This window comes from Cydia amplana, chromosome 2, assembly GCF_948474715.1.
Source record: "Cydia amplana chromosome 2, ilCydAmpl1.1, whole genome shotgun sequence".
Classification (NCBI taxonomy): Eukaryota; Metazoa; Arthropoda; class Insecta; order Lepidoptera; family Tortricidae; genus Cydia; species Cydia amplana.
In genome coordinates, this window is record NC_086070.1 from 17,852,468 (window position 1) to 17,871,195 (window position 18,728).

Consider the following 18,728-nt stretch of genomic DNA (forward strand, 5'->3'; position numbering starts at 1 on the left):
CACTTTATTTCTACATAACATGTTACATGGGTACATTATATTTATGGTTAATAAGTTAAAATAATTCTTTATAATTTTATAATTTTCATTTATATGTATTTTATCTTAAATTTTACAATAACACGTCATTTTTAATTATTCGTTAGCAATAATAATAATAATAATAATAATAAAATGCTTTATTGCACACTACAAAAGAAATAGTACAAAAGTATGAACAGGTACAAAAATGTAGGTAACAACAGGCCGATTCACGAAAGAAATTTCAGACGTTCGGGTAATTCTGTTTACACTACTGGCAACACAGGATAGCGCTGTCACATTTGACAATCCGCCATGTTGTCCCTGACCGTCATCCTTGTCGAACGCGTATTAATTGTTATTTCCTTCTCGCTCAGTGTCAGCAGTCGCAGTGTTTTCCAAACTTTTCACGTCGTAAGCTTGGTAATTAATGTTTTGTTACGAAAATGGTTGGCTGTTCTATTCGGAACTGTAAGAGTAGGAGTGAAAAGGGCAGTATAGATTTGTTTTATTTTACTATGTTTCTACATGAATAACTTAAAATTAATGCCGTTAAAATAATTTTCACCGTTGGTTAAAATTCTCCCACATTTTAAAGTTTGAGAATCTGTAAACAGCATGATGACGTAGGCAAGTGACAGTTAGGTCATTCGCGAATCTCGGAAGAGAGTACCAGGCGGAGTATATTATTATACCATGTAAGTACAGATAACATAGTATCACTAAGATAAAAATCTACGGAAAATGGTTTATGATAATGAGAGCAATGAAATCGCTCTAGTTAGTTTGTTATACTATCCGGGCGCCTCGCACCTGTTCATCGGTGGAGATCAGAATGACAGGCCATCTAAACTTTTCTGTTCAAATAAAGAAATGCTAAAGTACGAGAACAATCCTGAAGTTATCTCAGTCATAGAGGACCGGTCCCATATTTTAGAATTAGAATGAACAACATTACACTACACATTATTAGAAGAATAACGTTAAACATCACCTATCGATTCTGCTGTGAATAAGAGTTTGAGGCCTGACGAACGAGGCCTAAATATTTCATATCTTTAAATTTATACATCATAAGATTTTTTTTCTCCCAATATTTGGCAGGGCATTAACGGAGTTCACGAGCCATCCTCTGCACATATGTATAGATAAGATAAGATAAAAGATAGTTTATTCAAGTAGGCATAATTACAATGCGCTTATGAACGTCAAATAAAGCTACACCGGCTCCAACCCTACACCTCTGCCCCGAGAAGATTTAAATCCCCCCTCAATTGGAGGAGGGTATCCCAATATGGCACCGGCAACAAACTCGGCGGGACACATCTTTAAAAAAAAATACGTCTTATTAACATGCATTACGAGAAAATAAGGAAAAAATACATAAGTATGTAAGTGCTCCTTATTCACCTGTTTCTCCTCAGCGTCCTTGACGTGGTCCTCGAGGGTACGGTTGAGTCGGCCCACAGTCTCGCTGGCTTGTTCTAGTCGCTGTTGCAGACGCATGATTTCTTCGTTGAGAGAGTCCTTCTTACGCACCATTGCTGTCAGCTGGGAGCTTAGCTCGCCGCGTTCTCTGTTTTATAGATCCATATTAGATACATATAAAACGAGTTTTTTTTATGACTTGCACTCAATAACAATCAGGAACGGAGATTTTTTTGTAACCCATAAACGCCTCAGGCAGTTTCCGCAATCTAGCTAGCTAGATAAAGCTATACTGATATATAGGGACCATGCGCGTTGGAGTCTGCCACCTTCTAATTTTAATTGAAAACTTTAACTTCACTCCAATGAGCAGAATCATATAGTTGGAGAGACAGCAACCTTCTGGCCTAAATAGGAAACTTGGTATTGACACTTCGCGCCAATAAACAGAGGGCACCTGTGCTAGACTCTACAGTGCCCGCACACTCCCCTATTTCCCTTGAAGAGCTTTCTTTCTTGCTCGTGACTTGGTGTCGAGCCAAACATTTGTTAGGAGACTTAGTGTAAGGCCTGAGTGGACGCTCGGAGCGGAGCGTTCGGCGGGGCGTGCAGCGTGGCGTCGGGCTCACAAGTAATTTGAGCAGCGTGTACTAAGGCCGCTCCTATACGCTTGCATTTGTTTAACAAATCAAAACAAATCAAATATAATTTACTGTCAGGCAACTAAGGCCCATAGACCCCACCTTACAAACTAACATACATACAATAATAAAAATCTTATAAGCTAAAAATGATTTCATTATTATTTTTTATTATTTAACATGCACGCCGCACGCCCTGCCGCGCTGCACGCCCAACTCGAGCGTCTACTCAGGCCTTACACTTAGGGAGTGCTAATCCCAGCTGCTTAGAAGACTTGCTATATTAATAATCTATTGTCTTGTCTGACCTGACCACCTGCCGCAGCTCCAATTCAACCTTCTCCCTGTCCTGGTCCAAGAACTTGATCTTTTCGTGCAAGGACGACTTGTCGGCTTCGAGTTCCATCCGCGTCTGCTCGGCTGCGAGCAGCTCCTTGCGCAGAGAGTTCAGGTCGCCCATTTGTTCCGAGGACTGATTCGATAGGGAGGATTTTTCGTCTTCTAGCTATAGAAAATTTAAGAATCATATGGTTAAATTGCATTACTCACTAATCCCTATGGGATACGTTCGTTAAAGGATTGACTTGTTATGGTAAATTAATTGTATTTTTGAGGATTTTTAAGAGAGTAAGGGGAAGAGTCTGTTTGGTAATGTTAGATTGTAATTCTTCTTGTTTACCTAAATAAATGAAAAAAAAAAAAAAAAAATATAAGAGACTACTGACAAAGGTGTTACAATATTACTGGATTAAAGTTTAATCCATGTAAGTTTAATCATTAAACTTACATGTTTGACTTCTTCATGCAATTTCTTCTTGTCCGTTTCAAGATTTCTGATAACCGCTTGCATCTTCTCTACCAGATCTTGCAGGTCACCTCTCTCCAATAGCGTTCTCTCAAGCTCTATTTCTAAGTCATCTGTAAAAAGATAGTTTACTCTCAATTTTAAGAAAACAAAAATATTTCAATAATTATGCAACTCAATGAGCAAATTTAAGATAAAAAAACTTTGAATAAATAAATAAATATTGAGGACAAACTTACACAGATCGACCTAGCCCGAAATTAAGCAAAGCTTATACTATGGATACTAGGCGACGATATACATACGTATATATGATTATATGTAGATAAATATACACTCCTACACTAGATAACAGTAGAGCTTAGTTTCCTTACTCCTGTGTTTCTCCACCTGCGACATGATGGAGTCCGCCTCCATCTTCTGCTGCTCCAGCAGGTCGCGCGCCAGCGAGGTCTTGTTGAGCTCCTCGCGGACAGTCACCAGTTCCGAACGCAGCCGAGAAGGCTCCTCTATGACATTAAATAACAGTAGAGCTTAGTATCCTTACTCCTGTGTTTCTCCACCTGCGACATGATGGAGTCCGCCTCCATCTTCTGCTGCTCCAGCAGGTCGCGCGCCAGCGAGGTCTTGTTCAGCTGCTCACGGACGGTCACCAGTTCCGAACGCAGCCGAGAAGGCCCCTCTATGACATTAAATAACAGTAGAGCTTAGTTTCGTTACTCCTGTGTTTCTCCACCTGCGACATGATGGAGTCCGCTTCCATCTTCTGCTGCTCCAGCAGGTCGCGCGCCAGCGAGGTCTTGTTGAGCTCCTCGCGGACGGTCACCAATTCCGAACACAGCCGAGAAGGCTCCCCTATGACATTAAATAACAGTATAGCTTAGTTTCCTTACTCCTGTGTTTCTCCACCTGCGACATGATGGAGTCCGCTTCCATCTTCTGCTGCTCCAGCAGGTCGCGCGCCAGCGAGGTCTTGTTGAGCTGCTCACGGACGGTCACCAGTTCCGAACGCAGCCGAGAAGGCTCCTCTATGACATTAAATAACAGTAGAGCTTAGTTTCCTTACTCCTGTGTTTCTCCACTTGCGACATGATGGAGTCCGCCTCCATCTTCTGCTGCTCCAGCAGGTCGCGCGCCAGCGAGGTCTTGTTGAGCTGCTCACGGACGGTCACCAGTTCCGAACGCAGCCGAGAAGGCTCCTCTATGACATTAAATAACAGTAGAGCTTAGTTTCCTTACTCCTGTGTTTCTCCACTTGCGACATGATGGAGTCCGCCTCCATCTTCTGCTGCTCCAGCAGGTCGCGCGCCAGCGAGGTCTTGTTGAGCTCCTCGCGGACAGTCACCAGTTCCGAACGCAGCCGAGAAGGCTCCTCTATGATATTAAATAACAGTAAAGCTTAGTTTCCTTACTCCTGTGTTTCTCCACCTGCGACATGATGGAGTCCGCTTCCATCTTCTGCTGCTCCAGCAGGTCGCGCGCCAGCGAGGTCTTGTTGAGCTCCTCGCGGACAGTCACCAGTTCCGAACGCAGCCGAGAAGGCTCCTCTATGATATTAAATAACAGTAAAGCTTAGTTTCCTTACTCCTGTGTTTCTCCACCTGCGACATGATGGAGTCCGCTTCCATCTTCTGCTGCTCCAGCAGGTCGCGCGCCAGCGAGGTCTTGTTGAGCTCCTCGCGGACAGTCACCAGTTCCGAACGCAGCCGAGAAGGCTCCTCTATGATATTAAATAACAGTAAAGCTTAGTTTCCTTACTCCTGTGTTTCTCCACCTGCGACATGATGGAGTCCGCTTCCATCTTCTGCTGCTCCAGCAGGTCGCGCGCCAGCGAGGTCTTGTTGAGCTCCTCGCGGACGGTCACCAGTTCCGAACGGAGCCGAGATGAACGCTCCTCTTCAGCCCTATACATAAATAAAATATACTAGGACAATCTTACGCAGATCAAACAAGCACCAAACTAACCAAAACCTGGTACTCGGTGGTGATATACATACTTTATATAGATAAATACGTACTTAGATACATAGATACTCCTAACATCCATAACAAGTATTTGTGATACGTAAACACACCGCCGTGTGTAGCCCGTTTTCGTGCGTTGTAATTTACATACTTAAATCACAAGTTCTTTAACTATTTATATTCTAACTTCTCTCAAGCCTTAGGCTTATTTTAGGCCTGTCAGTTATAGATGAATGACAGATTCCACGTTCGTGACGTTCAGTATGGATTTTCGATTGGTAGACTCGCAGTGTACAGTCGACGTCAAAGATATGTTTTACCCTTTAGCACCTTACTCCTTTGTAATAAGGCGAAAAATGTAAACATATCTTTGACGTCGACTTACGCTTCTCCGTCTTCAGCGCGTTGATTCTTTAAAGCTTTTCGTAGTCTAAAAGGATCTATCCCACCTGTATATGTTAGAATCAGGTTAGAATAGATTCCAAACATACACCGACCTCAGTATGGACTCTCGGTTGGTAGACTCGCGGTGCAGGTGGTCCACCTCCGAGTTGAGATTCCGCTTGTCCGTCTCCAGCGCTTCGATCGTCTTCTCCAAACGCGCATTGATCTTCTGCAGCTTTTCGTAGTCTGACGTCAATGACTCTACCTGTACAATACAAAAATAAAACAATTTGAGATCAATAAATGTAATTGAATAAACTACCGGCAATCGATAACCAAAGAGAAATATGTAATGCTAATGTGTAATAAGTAAGTGTTTTTTTATGCTCAAAGTTTTTCTTCATTCCTCCTTTGTCATTCAAAAAAATACAAAATTAGCTAAAGTTTAATTTCATGAAAATAAACGTACAGTCAGCTACGGATAGAGTGCATGACCCCGCCTGGATACAAGTGCACTTAAACAGTGACTAAGCAGAATATTTTTTTGAAATGGTGATTTGGGATTTTCATTCATTAGTATACCTACATAATTATATTCGGCCAAGCAGACCCCAGGTTCCCAAAGTGAACCGCGGAAAAATTCCGAGTTGATAGAATAATTATATTCAGTCTTCAGAGAAGTTACCTAAATGCTGGGTATGTTAAGGATCCTGACAAAATGATTAGTCAACTTTGTGCGATTTTCTCGAGAACAACATTTTCTGCCCTAGGGGCTGCTCATAAATTACGTCATCTATTTTTGTCGATTTTTGGAAAAATCATGCTCGGAATGACCCCGTTTCCTCCTACGTCATGCTACCATCATCCGATGTCCAGTAGGGCCCCCCCTAATTTGAAATGACGTAATTTACGAATAGCCCGCTATACGGCAGGTCCCAAACCACAAACTCAAAAAGTCAACTTAACCTTTTCGACGCCGTGTCAAACACAAAAGCTGTCACGCTGACGCCACGCCACCGAAGTGTCAAAACTGAAATTGAACTTTATGCATATGCACGTAGGTCTATGTTGCTCTGTGGTCTGTGACCGATTAATCGGTCTTTCGCGTTGAACCTACGGTGCGGATATATCGGTCATTGGCGTCCAAAAGGTTAAACAACATACCATGGCGTTGATCTCGACGCGGTTCCTTTCGAGGTTGTTTTTGTCAATACGCAAAGACTCCACAGACTTCTGCAGAGACTCCTTGTCTTGTACCAGCTGGTTTAGATCCGTGTTCGCCTGGTCCAGTTTAGCTGCCAAAATACGATCAATAAATAAGGAATGTAAACCGGTTCTTAATTCTATGGAAAAACCGGTTATTAACCGAAGTTTCATAGGTACAAATAAAATCCGGTTTACATTCCCTTATAAATACTTATAAGGTAAAATAAAGTAAGGTATTGCAGAATCGGACTACAGGCAATTTTTTGACAAAACGACTTGGTAGTATGAAATTTGCACAGGTGACTCATGTATTACCATCAAGGAGGCTCGTGTTTTTTGTTTTATTAATCGTTAAAATTGCAAAATCCTTTCAATTAATTTGTTCAAATTATCCTTTAAATGTATGTATTCAGTTTGATGAGCTTGAAACCCAATCCTCTATGGACGCTTACTTCTTGCAGTATTGATCCAATTATAAATTTGTCATCGTTTTGGTGATATATTGAGAACTATCAGGGATAATTTGTATATGTGTGTGTTCTGTACCATAAAGAGTTAATACAATACAAGGACAAGACTCTCATTGGCATTTTTATCATTTCTTCTTAGGATAGACAAATAGGGACAGCAGTTATTTTTAAACATAATTTATATGTATTTTAAAACCTATATAAAACTATAAAGAGTAGGAAATATGATTGTGACGTCACATGCTAGTGTTTCATATAAATTCCATAGAAGCAAAATCTTTTTAACAGTTCGTAAAAAGTAACTGATTTGACTAGTAGTCAAATACCCTATTCAGATCGCTCTGTTAAATATTATACACCTGTACCTTGCAGGTCCTGCACTTTGTTCTCGAGCGTGAGTATGTTGGAGTCTGCGGCCTCGCAGTGCTTGCGGCTCGTCGACAACTGCTCCCGAGTGTTCTGGAGTTTCACCTGAGAACAACGACTTATGATTCTAGTATCAATTTAGTTTTTTTGCACCTCCTAATTATATCATTTTTTTTTTATTTCTCCACTACCTAAAGGTTGTCTAGAAGAGATCGCTCTTTAGCGATAAGACCGCCTGTTGTTTACCTCTGTCTTCGTGTATTATTTGTGTTTCCATGTACATTTATTCTGAGGTTGTGCAATAAAGAGGATTTGTATTGTATTGTATTGTATTGTATGATGACTTTTAAAGGGGCCCACTGATTAACAGTCCGCCGGACGATATCGGCCTGTCAGAACAAAAAGTTGACAGTTCCGAACAACTGACAGGCCGATATCGTCCGGCCGACTGGTAATCAGTGAACCCCTTAATTCTTTAAAAAAATGTAACGTTTTGCGGTGAACCTAACAATTGCTTTGTATTCAAAAGTACGCTGTAAAATGAATTGGCCAAAAAGAAAAAACCGGACAAGTGCGTGTCGGACTCGCCCACCGAGCGTTCCGCACTTATTAGTATTTGTTGTTATAGCGGCAACAGAAATTCATAATCTGTGAAATTTTCAACTATCACGGTTCATGAGATATAGCCTGGTGACAGACAGGCCGACAGACAGATAGACGGACAGACAGACGGACAGTGGAGTCTTAATACTAGGGTCCCGTTTGTACACTTTGGGTACGGAACCCTAAAAATGAAACACTATACCTGCAACTCGTGTATTTGTATCTGGTACTTGTGCAGCGCGGCCTGCACGGCCGAGATGGTGCTCTCGGCGAACGCTGTCGCGTTGGCCGCCTGCGACACGCCTCGGCGCGGGGACCTGCTGCTATAATCGACAAACATCGGCTTTTAATATTAAATATGTTTTAAAAGTATCCAAATATGTAGGTATGTATGTGAAGGCAATAAGGCGCATTAAAAAAGCGTTTGAATGACACGAATGGATACATGTGTATTTATTCACACGATGGCGTTGGCGCTTTTTGTGAAGCGGCGTTACATTTTAGACTTTAATCCTTTGTCATTAGTCATTAAATTGAATTTAGCGTGCAGACAGATTCAAGCGCTTTTTTAACGCGCGTTGAAAAAGCGCTCGTGTGATGGGGCACTAAAACTGCACGATATTTGGTTGGACCAACCGCCTTTTTTCCAATTCACGCCCATTTTTGTCTCAGCAAAGATCAGGCAATATTTTGGTATTATTTACACTACTTTAGACCTACTGACTGGCGGTCTTCCTATTGGATGCATACCCGTACGCCGCTCCGGTATCCTGTCGCTATATACTTGAATAGTGCTGTCTCGCTCACACACTGCAGGAGCGTGCTGATCAGTGTGATAATTGCGTTAGCCCTATTAACTGTCTTGAACTCTATTCAAATCACTTTAATTTAGATACCTGTCAGCCATATGCAGATGTTGCGACGGCACATCAGCCTCGGAGTCCTGTATGAGCGCTCGAGCCACTTCTTCCAACGCGGATCGCATGGCGTTCGCTTCGGAGCACATAGCTTCCGCTACTTCGTAACGTTCCTCCTAAAAACAGGTCAAATATAAGTCCTTCAACACAAACTGCTACTGTGCTGTCAGTCCAGACACGGAGACCTTAGACGTACTAAGTTACTTACTTAACCCTTCGAACACCACGCCTATCGTCTGCGGCGCGTCATCGTGAACCATGTTGGAATGCGCGAAGGTTGAAATTGGGCTGTAGCCACGCGCGTCAGTTGACGTCTTTGGCTGTCAAAGGGTTAAGGAACCAATGTCTTGCGCTGGTGTAAACCGTATCTTATACAATATAATAGAATAGAGAGCATTTATTCGTGACAAAAAATAAAAGAAAACAACAAGTAACACAACAACATAATAGTCACGAAATGGTCCCGACTCAGCACCCGGTCTTCCGTCGGGGCCATGATCTTTTACAGCACGAAGTTATAAAAAAAGCACACATTATAAAAAAGAAATAGTATTTTATGCAACCGTTGGTTAAGAGGGGTCAAAAAAGGCGAGTGGCGTGAGTAACAATTTGAGGCGAAGCCGAAAATTGTTAATAAAGACGCCACGAGTATTTTTTGATTCAGTTAAACAACGTTGCATACAATACTTTTTCTACGACCAAGCACTTACTTTGAAATAAAATTGTAAATTTAACAAATATTTTTAATTCAAGAAGTAGCAAAAATGGAGGGCACGGGCGGGAAAAGAATGAATGAATGAAATTAAAAAAAAACATGTCTATGGTTCACTTATTTGTCAGAGATGACATTTAAAATAAGGTTGGCAACACTGTATTTCATTCAATATTTTTAAAGTGGTCATTACACGATGTATCGTAAAATCGCCAAAAAGATACTGCGTGTATGCACAAATTCTTTTTTAGGGCACAGACTAAAGACTTGTCTTGACAACTATAAGGTAGGGTTTTAAAGGTGTGTGCACGACCCTTTAAATGACAAATAAAAGTACGGGAGTAGAAAAAATTAAAAAACACACCATTATTATAACATTGCACTCTTTACAGACACTCACCAATCCCTGCAGTTCCCCTAGCAGACGTTGTATGCGCGCGTCTCGCTCGCGCAGCTCGGCTTGCGCCGCGTCGCGCTGCGACGTCGCTTCGCGCAGATCTATTCGCAAAGTCTCCACTGTTATGTTCGGAGTTGACGTCACGCCTGACGTTGAGTGGTGGTCGGATTGAGGCTATACAGAAAATAGTACCATTAAGCGCCATATTAAAGAGTGGGATTTACTGAGTTTGCTCACTAGTACTCGCCCAAAAAATAGGTAAATGGTAAACAACAGTTATATTTATCCATATGGCCTATGTACACGAGCATACGCATTAAAATAGCGTACCGTCTCAGCGTGCCCACAAACTCACGCATAACCGACTCGAGGTCGTCCTCCACTCACACTGACAATCCAACCTCTAGACTGAGCTTAGGCCAATTCTTTAATGAAACCGATGCTGCCAAAAATACAGGGGTGCGGGGGGATGAGGTGAGCGAATCCCGTGCCGTGATTGGTCCGTTCAAAGACACGGACCAATCACGGCACGGGATTGACTCGAAGATGGAGTAACGCTACCGTATGTGTGGCAGAGGGGGTAGCGCGACTATGCTATGTCTAGAGGTTGGATTGTCTGTGTTCACTCAATACAGATCGTGCTCCGTGGTCGAGTACAACTTGGAGAAACGACAAAGACAGATAACAGGAAAGAGACATTTACCCTCACTCCCTGTGCATACGCATTTATAGCGTATCCACTGAGCGTGCCGACGAGCTCGCGCGTGGCCGACTCGAAATCGTTCTTCACTTTATACAAGTCTCGCTCCGTGGTCGACTGCAGCTCGGAGAAGAAACGCTTCACAGAGACCACCTCGCGCCAGAGGCTGAGCAGCCGGTTGTGCTCGCTGGTGTAGTAGTCGTTGAATGCCTGTAAATAAAGTTACAATTTCACAACTGGCAACATTGTGCAAAAGGCCATTGGTAAGGCCATGTTAATCATATCATTCATATCAATGTTGTCTTTTAAATTTGTGATTATAAAATGTGTAAGTTACAGACTTGCTAACAGCGTTAGCAGTTCAACTAGACAGTATGAGTTTCTATGTATGTATAGTTGCATTATAGATAAACTAAAACCAAACAATAGAATGTGGGATTCATAGTAACGGAATGCTTCTGGGACTGAATTTGTATGGCGAGAAAACCGTAAGATGAACTTTTTCACAACAGTTATTTATCCAGTTTTGTCAAGTTTGTGGTAATAGACTAAGAATAAAATTACTCCAAGAAAGCCACTAGAGTGTGTTGAAATTCCATAAGTTAATTATTATAAAATCAAAACAGAATTCATTAAATCGGATGACTAACCTGTTCCTCATCTTTCCACTCATCCTCTTTGACAGTCATCTCGTCCCGGAGAGCCTCCCAGTCGTTGGTGAGCTTCTGCAAGTCATTCGTTAGTGCTTCATTCAGCTGGTGGGACTCCTCAAGCTGGTCTCGGAGAAGGTTGTTCTGGTTCACCAGCTTTTCACACCTATACAATGCAAGTCTCAAGTTTTGACATTATTTGTACAAATGCCACCCATCAAGTCAGTAAATGAAATGCAGTAGTAGCCAAATACAAAATTCATATATTCCATCAGTTGCAATTGCATTCATTTGAATGCATTATCTAGCAGTCAGGGGATGGTTCCTTAAGACATCTTACATTACTATCAACTAATGAACATAAATCTTGAGATTTATAAAAACTTCTAGACCAATTTATAGAATACAAACTAAGAAACAAACATGACTAAGCAGATAAGAAACTTTTAAAGGATAAAAGCTAATATACAACCATTAGTTGTCATGTATTTGTCACTAGGATTGGCAAGACTCCACATGAGCAGAGCTACTCTAGCTATTGTCTCTCTCAGCCCTCAACAAACTTACTTGCGTTTCTCCTCATCCAACCGCCTCAAAGCCGTTTCCAGGTCAGCGATGCGCTCGTCCCGACGAGTGTCCAAGCTGGAAGCGGACGGCAGAGCGGCCGGCGCTGGCAGCGCGGTGGCGGACGCAGGCTTCGCGCGGTAGCTGTCGGTGCGCGGCGTCGTCTCCTGCATATGCTGCTCCAGCTCTGAGCAGCGCTGCTTGTATTGTAGCACCTGCAGACCAAATCACAAAAAGAATACTACAGGTGGTGTTAAATATACCGATTCTCAATAGAATTTTTAAGTCATTCGAACTTATTTGTACTCGCTATTTACAAACTTATTGTAAGTGTGGCTGCCCTGCAGCGATTCTATCAAAAAAACCACGCCAAAATGAGTATTGGTAGTGCTAAGTTTAATAAGAATTTGTTAAGTTAGTTAATTCAACACTTACTGTGATTTCATTTACAATTTTAAATTGTGACATAATTCAGGTAGACTTTTAATAGAAGATGTGTAATAAAACTAATAAACCTCCTTCTTACATAAAAAAGGATGATAAAGAAGTCAACTTGTGGACTGTGACAAGGACAAACATTAATAGTGCTTTCGCTGCTACTCCTACTGAATGATACATAAGACTATCCCGTTCGGTCATTTCCCCCACCCCTCATGCCAGATCCAGTTATATACTAGATTCATGATATGATAATATTATGAAAGAAAAATTATAAACTAAAATTAAAAACTATATAAAGCTACAACTAAAACATAAACTAAAATTATAAATAAAAAAGTGGCTCCAGCTCTGTGCCTTTGGGCAGGGTGCCAAGAAGGCTGGCGGCATTGCCGCGCTGGACGGCAATACCAATGCGTTGCGCAAGGTAGGAGCCAGCCCTCTTGTCACCCGTCGCCTCCACGAGGCGCTTCGCCAGCTCGGTGAATATGCCGTGGGCGCCAGGTCCCCACGGCCCAAGGGTTTCCACCCCAAACGGCTCAAACATGCAGCCAGGATCAATGGCTGCATATTTGCGCCGCTTGAGGTGTTCAGCCGCGTTGGCGGCCGCACCAGCTCTGATTGATGTTCCTGGAAGATGGGACGGCGCAAGGGTGTCCACGCATGTGGCATCCCAAACTAAAGGCCGTCCAATCTTCCAGGGAACGAGGGTCATGCCGTCCGGTCTTTTGCCATCATCGCGGGCCAAACCAGACGGTTCCAGAACACTTACTTGATTATAACGTAACTTTTATTTATAAAGCAATGTTGTTAAATTGATAATTCCAACGTACCTCATAGTGGTTTTAAAGCAAATTTCCGAAATAAATATAATAATGTTTTAATAGCAAGTAGAATCAAAACAAAACATAGCTTTGTAAAATGTCACTGTCAATGTGACATTTTAATAACTGTCAAAACTGTACGTTCGGAAATAAATTCAACAACAATTTAACACAGAATACAAAATAATCTAGAAATTTTAACAGTCGTAATTAAGAACCAAAAGAATTCTTTATGATTTAATATAAAGTCTATTTTTTTTATTCGGTATACTGAAATGACAGTTCATAGTATGAACATAAAATGTCATTTCATACTATGAAATGTCATTTTAGTCCACCGAATAAAAATATAGACTTTAGTTAAAAAAATATAATATATACACCTTTGCTTGGAGTCTCGATACCAACGCTGCCTGCCCTTGCTGCGCGCGGCGGTATGCATCAAGCCGACGCCTATGGTCTGCTGCTTCGCCGGCCAAACGAGCGCGAAGCTCATCATTCTGCCGCCGCAAGTCACTGCTTACGCTGCCGCCTGGGGAATCCATCTCCGGTGGACTCTCTAGCGATTTCTGAACGAAACGTAATAAATTTGACGCCTGATGTAAAATAATAGCAATCTTTCTTTTCTTGTATAATTTATTATGTAGGCGCAATTAAGTAAATTAAATACCATATACCCAATCACAGCAATCACCAATTATGTTCACCATATATCAAATCCAGGCGGCGTAGCACGGTCGCGTTTTTATCGCTTATCACCATGCCTGTCACGTTCTAACAAGTATGTAAGTGCGAAAGCGACGCGCATAGTGATATATGCGATAAAAATGGAACCGTGCTGCGCCCGCAGATTATTTTAACTGCATCTATAAAAAGTTTGTAAACAATTTTTTGCTCACCTCCCTTTTCAATCGCTGATGTGGGAGCGTCCCAGTCCTCCTCGCCACCGGAGCCCGAGCGCTCCGCGGCGTTGTCAAACCTTCCCTCGCAGGCAACTGAAAGAGAAACAACACCTTACCTTTATTACAATCGCGTGTCTAAACCTAGCTTTAACCCGAATTAAAAGGCGTTTAACTACCAAAAACGTCACTTTCTTTTTTATCTTCCTTTTGTGTTTTACTTCAAAAAACAAATGCCGGGATTTATACTCGTAAGACATTTTGGGCAAGAAACGTTTTCAGCCAACGTTTTTCATGGCGTTATGATGGAGCCGTGGTCTGTAAATGCGCTATCCCGGTAGTTAGTGGGGGTTTGTAAGGCGGTCGCCGCGGCTATCGGGCCGGGCATCTAATTACTGCCCGCCCACTGCAGTTACACCGTTGTAAACACCATACTTCATAGCCGCATAAGGTGAATAAACCTGTCTCTCTTCAACACGGAGTAGGTACTTAAATCGCTACGTTGGCAACTTGGACACGTAGAGAAGGGTAAGTATTTTAGGTACCTATTTCCAAGTATTTCGGTACATTATTACAATTGCAGTGTGGTTCCTAATAATATGTGTGTATTGGTACCCAACTACATAAGTACCTATATAGTAACGGCACCAGTCATGGGACATTTAAGAGGAAATTTTGAGTATTTGTGATATTTCCCTGATACATGTAAAAGTTCTACCGCTTAGCTTGTTAAAAGATGAATATCCTATCCTTCTTTCATGTTTCAGGCGTGTTGTATCAAAGATACTGCAGTTAGTTTCCACATAATTAATAAATTAAAAGTATGTTTTTTTTCTCCAGTCATGGACACCAAAGCTCCAGTAATGGAACCCCGGTAATGGACGTGGATCCAGTAATGGGCCCCCTATAATGGGCATACCCTATCAGTATAAGATATTGGAATAGGGAATAAGTTTTTGGCAAAAAACTAGTTATTAGTCATTTTTGTCACCCGATTGCATTGTCATCCGATGTGCATACGTATCCAAAATTTCAACTCAAATGCCATTTCCAAGATTTGAACCACACTAACTAATACAGGGTGGATTTTCTTATTGGGTCAGTGAGGGCAGCTACCAGATTCCGTGCTGCTACGAGAAAACGGTCTTAGAAGACCTTCCCTCGATTTCAAATTAATGAAGATTGGCTTTTACAGATTTTGGAAAAAACATACAGGGTGCGAGGAAAAGGTAATTTTTGACAAACTTTTTTTTTGATGCCAATCGATCCCATTCCTATTGAGGATCAAAAGCTTGTATGGAACTAAAAAAAATTCCGGCTAGAAAAGCCACAAATCGAGGAAAACTTTTCCCATACAATTTGTATGAAAATGAAAACTTATATTTTTCACATGCTATTTTTGTATGCCAATCGATTCCATTCCTATCCAGTATCAATAGTTTTTTTGGGGTCAAAATTAAATTTCAAATTTTCTCCATAGTAAATGTACCTATGGAATTTTTTTTTATTAATTTGTGGCTTTTTAGTACATTATCGTAAGTTGACCTCAAAGAAACTATTGATACTAGATAAGAATGGAATCAATTGGCATAGAAAAATAGCATGTGAAAAATAAAAGTTTTGATTTGCATACAAATTGTATGGGAAAAGTTTTCCTCGATTTGTGGCTTTTCTAGCCGGAATTTTTTTTTAGTTCCATACAAGCTTTTGATCCTCAATAGGAATAGGATCGATTGGCATCAAAAAAAAGATTGTCAAAAATTACCTTTTTCTCGCACCCTGTATGTTTTTTCCAAAATCTGTAAAAGCCAATCTTCATTAATTTGAAATCGAGGGAAGGTTTTCTAAGACCGTTTTCTCGTCGCAGCACGGGATCTGGTAGCTGCCCTCACTAACCCAAAAAGAAAATCCACCCTGTATACAAACTAACAGGGCAAGTTAAATAAAATTTTGTAAAAACGATATTAATTTATCCGAAGTCCGGGAAGACCTCCTGACATAGTTCGTACGAGTAACTACATTATACTTCTGTATTGTTTAAACATGAAATTACGCCATGGCAAGCATCATGTAAATTATCCCATCATAGGAGGTATGCAGTTTTACAGCTCCTATAATGGGATTGGGCAAAATACCTCTATTTTTTATACATCTCTAGAGTCACAACATAATGTGTTGTATACCTTATCTCATGGTAAATGCAATTAACAAAACACATTCTAGTTTACACCAAGTAATAATTAATTACAATTTAATATATGAACTCACCTCTCTTAGCGAAGTTGTTAAGAATTCTTACTGGTTATTTTTTCCAGTGACACGACAACTTTTGGGTTGGCGCCAATTTCTTAAAAATTAACCGAAATTAATAAAAAGTAAAACTTAAACAGCTCTATGACTCTTATTTATGGTAAAATATTGCCAGTGTTTATAAACTACTTTTACATACTTATTTTAGAGGATTTGTGGTTTTATGTCCCATTACCGGTTCCACGTCCATTATAGGGTCCATTACGTTATATTTTGTGAAAAATTAACAACCAAGGGAAATATTCTAGTGCATAAAATACAGAAAAGAAAAGTTGAGATTCCACTTAGTATTTGAAAACTTGTACCTAGCCTAGCATCAAAACTAGTTTTCTTAAAAACGCCTCGGTGAAAATTAGTTATAACTAGGTATTAATAATAACAAACTAATTTTTACACTGAACATTTTCTAACTGAAAAAGTCCAGTCAAAACTAGGTTTCACCAATGACACCAATAGACCAATAAGCATTACGTTACGAAAAACAAGTTTTAACTTTAACTACGAAAACGCATTTTCACTAAAACGTGTTTTTAGAGTAACAATAATTAATCAAAAATAAGACTTAATTAGTGGCGTAGCGACGAGAGGCCTAGGATGGGGGGGATGGCCTTATAGGGTTGCGGCACATGAAAGGGGCTCCAGCAAGACATGATGAGGCTTGGCGAAAAATAATGGCGATTTTGGCAAAAACCAACTCTACGCCACTGAACTTAATGAGATTGATCTCGAACTAAGAGTATAATTAAAAGAACTTAGGAGCAACTTAGTCTGATTGTAAACATCTGAAATGAGGGCACATTAGACGGCTTTTGACTTCGTAAACAACGTCATTTACGTAACAGGTCAATTACCCAGCAATATACTATAAAACTGGGTGAATGCAATTGTCTTAACCTTGCTCGGCACGCTATGCTAGTAGAGGTCAATACAACAAGGCGTAATAACTGCATATTAGGTACCTAATAAGACAAAGACAGGTAATAACCAGATGGGCATTAGCCAGCCCTGCTAATGCTAGAGCTATAATTTTTCTTTTATCATACTATTTTTTTGGGTTAAGTATTATTTTGTAACAATAATTACCTCATAGGCGATGTGAAAAGCAGTATGTGTCACATGGTAGCAAAATTATTTCCACCTTGGGCGTCAATATGCCACGCCATAAATATGTAATTTTGCTCCCTTGAGACACAATCTACTAAATTCGCCATCACAGTTACGTTCTAAAGAACAAATAGGTACCTACTTCATTTATGCTTATTCGTAATTGCTCACTATTATCTATATTCAAATCTGAAAAGCAGTGCCACTGTCAATTCAATACACTTTATTTTGCTAGCTCACATGTTTAGTGTTGTGTGGTTGTCCGCAATGATTCACCACTCACCAACACTACGCGGTTGCCTAGCAACGCAATCAGCGTAGGGTTGTCCCTAACAACAATGCGCCTTGAACGTTCATCGCACGATTCCACAATGCATTATCAAATAGGTCTACACTTAACACTTCAATAATTCTAGAGTTACTTGAAACCGCTGAAAGGTCTATTACTATTAATTACGCAAGACATGCCTACTAACTCCTACTAGCCTCAGCTGTTAACTTAATCACCGCACCTAAAATCTATTTTTTTATTCGGTAGACTGAAATGACAGTTAATAGTATGAAATGACATTTCATGTTCATACAATTAACTGTCATTTCAGTCTACGGAATAAAAAAATAGACTTTACTCGTACATGAGATGCGTTATTCGACTTATTTAATGACAATTAATGACACTACGATTACAGTCACATTTCTTAAAAGTATAAAAATAATTTTAATATTTTAGATATTATTATCTTGTTCATTTTTATATATTACGAGGGGTGTTCAAAATATTCTCGATATGAGAATGAAAACAAACAAGTACGAAAAGTTTGATATTTTTATTTTTCAATATACTCCCCCCCTATGTTCATACACTTAAAAGATCGATCAATTATTTTTTTTAATCCCTCGTAAAAATATTTTTTATCTTTCGTGTAAAAATGCTCCTCCACTGCCGCCTTCAATGCTTCATCGTCAGAAAATTTATTTCCACGCAGATCCTTTTTAAGATTGGGGAGCAAAAAGAAGTCGCTGGGGGCTAAGTCCGGACTATACGGTGGGTGAGTAACAGTTTTAAACCCACATTCAACAATAGCTGCCTTGGCAATATGAGCAGTATGGACGGGGGCGTTGTCATGCAGAAGCAGAATACCTTTGGTTAACTTTCCTCGCCTCTTTTCTTTAATTACATCCTTTAATTGACGTAGAATGTTAGCGTAGTACTGTCCTGTGATATTTACACCTTTTTCTTTATAATCGATTAGTAATACTCCTTCACAATCCCAAAATATCGTGGCCATGACCTTGCCAGCTGAAGGGATGACCTTGAACTTCT

The 18,728-nt window shown here is 40.5% G+C and overlaps 1 protein-coding gene across 1 annotated transcript in view; it reads right to left on the bottom strand.

Moving 5' to 3' along the window:
• Window positions 1-14,468, bottom strand: part of LOC134656531 (rootletin) — a 52,442-nt gene extending 37,974 nt beyond the window's left edge. Inside the window, exons 1-23 of the mRNA XM_063512094.1 lie at window positions 13,991-14,468; window positions 13,475-13,660; window positions 11,833-12,044; window positions 11,266-11,431; window positions 10,619-10,825; window positions 9,919-10,089; window positions 8,786-8,922; window positions 8,092-8,212; window positions 7,286-7,391; window positions 6,409-6,539; window positions 5,358-5,509; window positions 4,633-4,799; window positions 4,497-4,568; window positions 4,308-4,442; window positions 4,135-4,269; window positions 3,962-4,096; window positions 3,789-3,923; window positions 3,616-3,750; window positions 3,443-3,577; window positions 3,270-3,404; window positions 2,878-3,008; window positions 2,399-2,595; window positions 1,432-1,597 (exon numbers count right to left, since the gene is read on the bottom strand). Coding sequence (XP_063368164.1) covers window positions 1,432-1,597; window positions 2,399-2,595; window positions 2,878-3,008; window positions 3,270-3,404; window positions 3,443-3,577; window positions 3,616-3,750; window positions 3,789-3,923; window positions 3,962-4,096; window positions 4,135-4,269; window positions 4,308-4,442; window positions 4,497-4,568; window positions 4,633-4,799; window positions 5,358-5,509; window positions 6,409-6,539; window positions 7,286-7,391; window positions 8,092-8,212; window positions 8,786-8,922; window positions 9,919-10,089; window positions 10,619-10,825; window positions 11,266-11,431; window positions 11,833-12,044; window positions 13,475-13,636 — 3,243 coding nt within the window. The 5' untranslated portion in view covers window positions 13,637-13,660; window positions 13,991-14,468. The remainder of the gene's footprint in view (window positions 1-1,431; window positions 1,598-2,398; window positions 2,596-2,877; window positions 3,009-3,269; window positions 3,405-3,442; window positions 3,578-3,615; window positions 3,751-3,788; window positions 3,924-3,961; window positions 4,097-4,134; window positions 4,270-4,307; window positions 4,443-4,496; window positions 4,569-4,632; window positions 4,800-5,357; window positions 5,510-6,408; window positions 6,540-7,285; window positions 7,392-8,091; window positions 8,213-8,785; window positions 8,923-9,918; window positions 10,090-10,618; window positions 10,826-11,265; window positions 11,432-11,832; window positions 12,045-13,474; window positions 13,661-13,990) is intronic.
• Window positions 14,469-18,728: the final 4,260 nt, after the last annotated feature.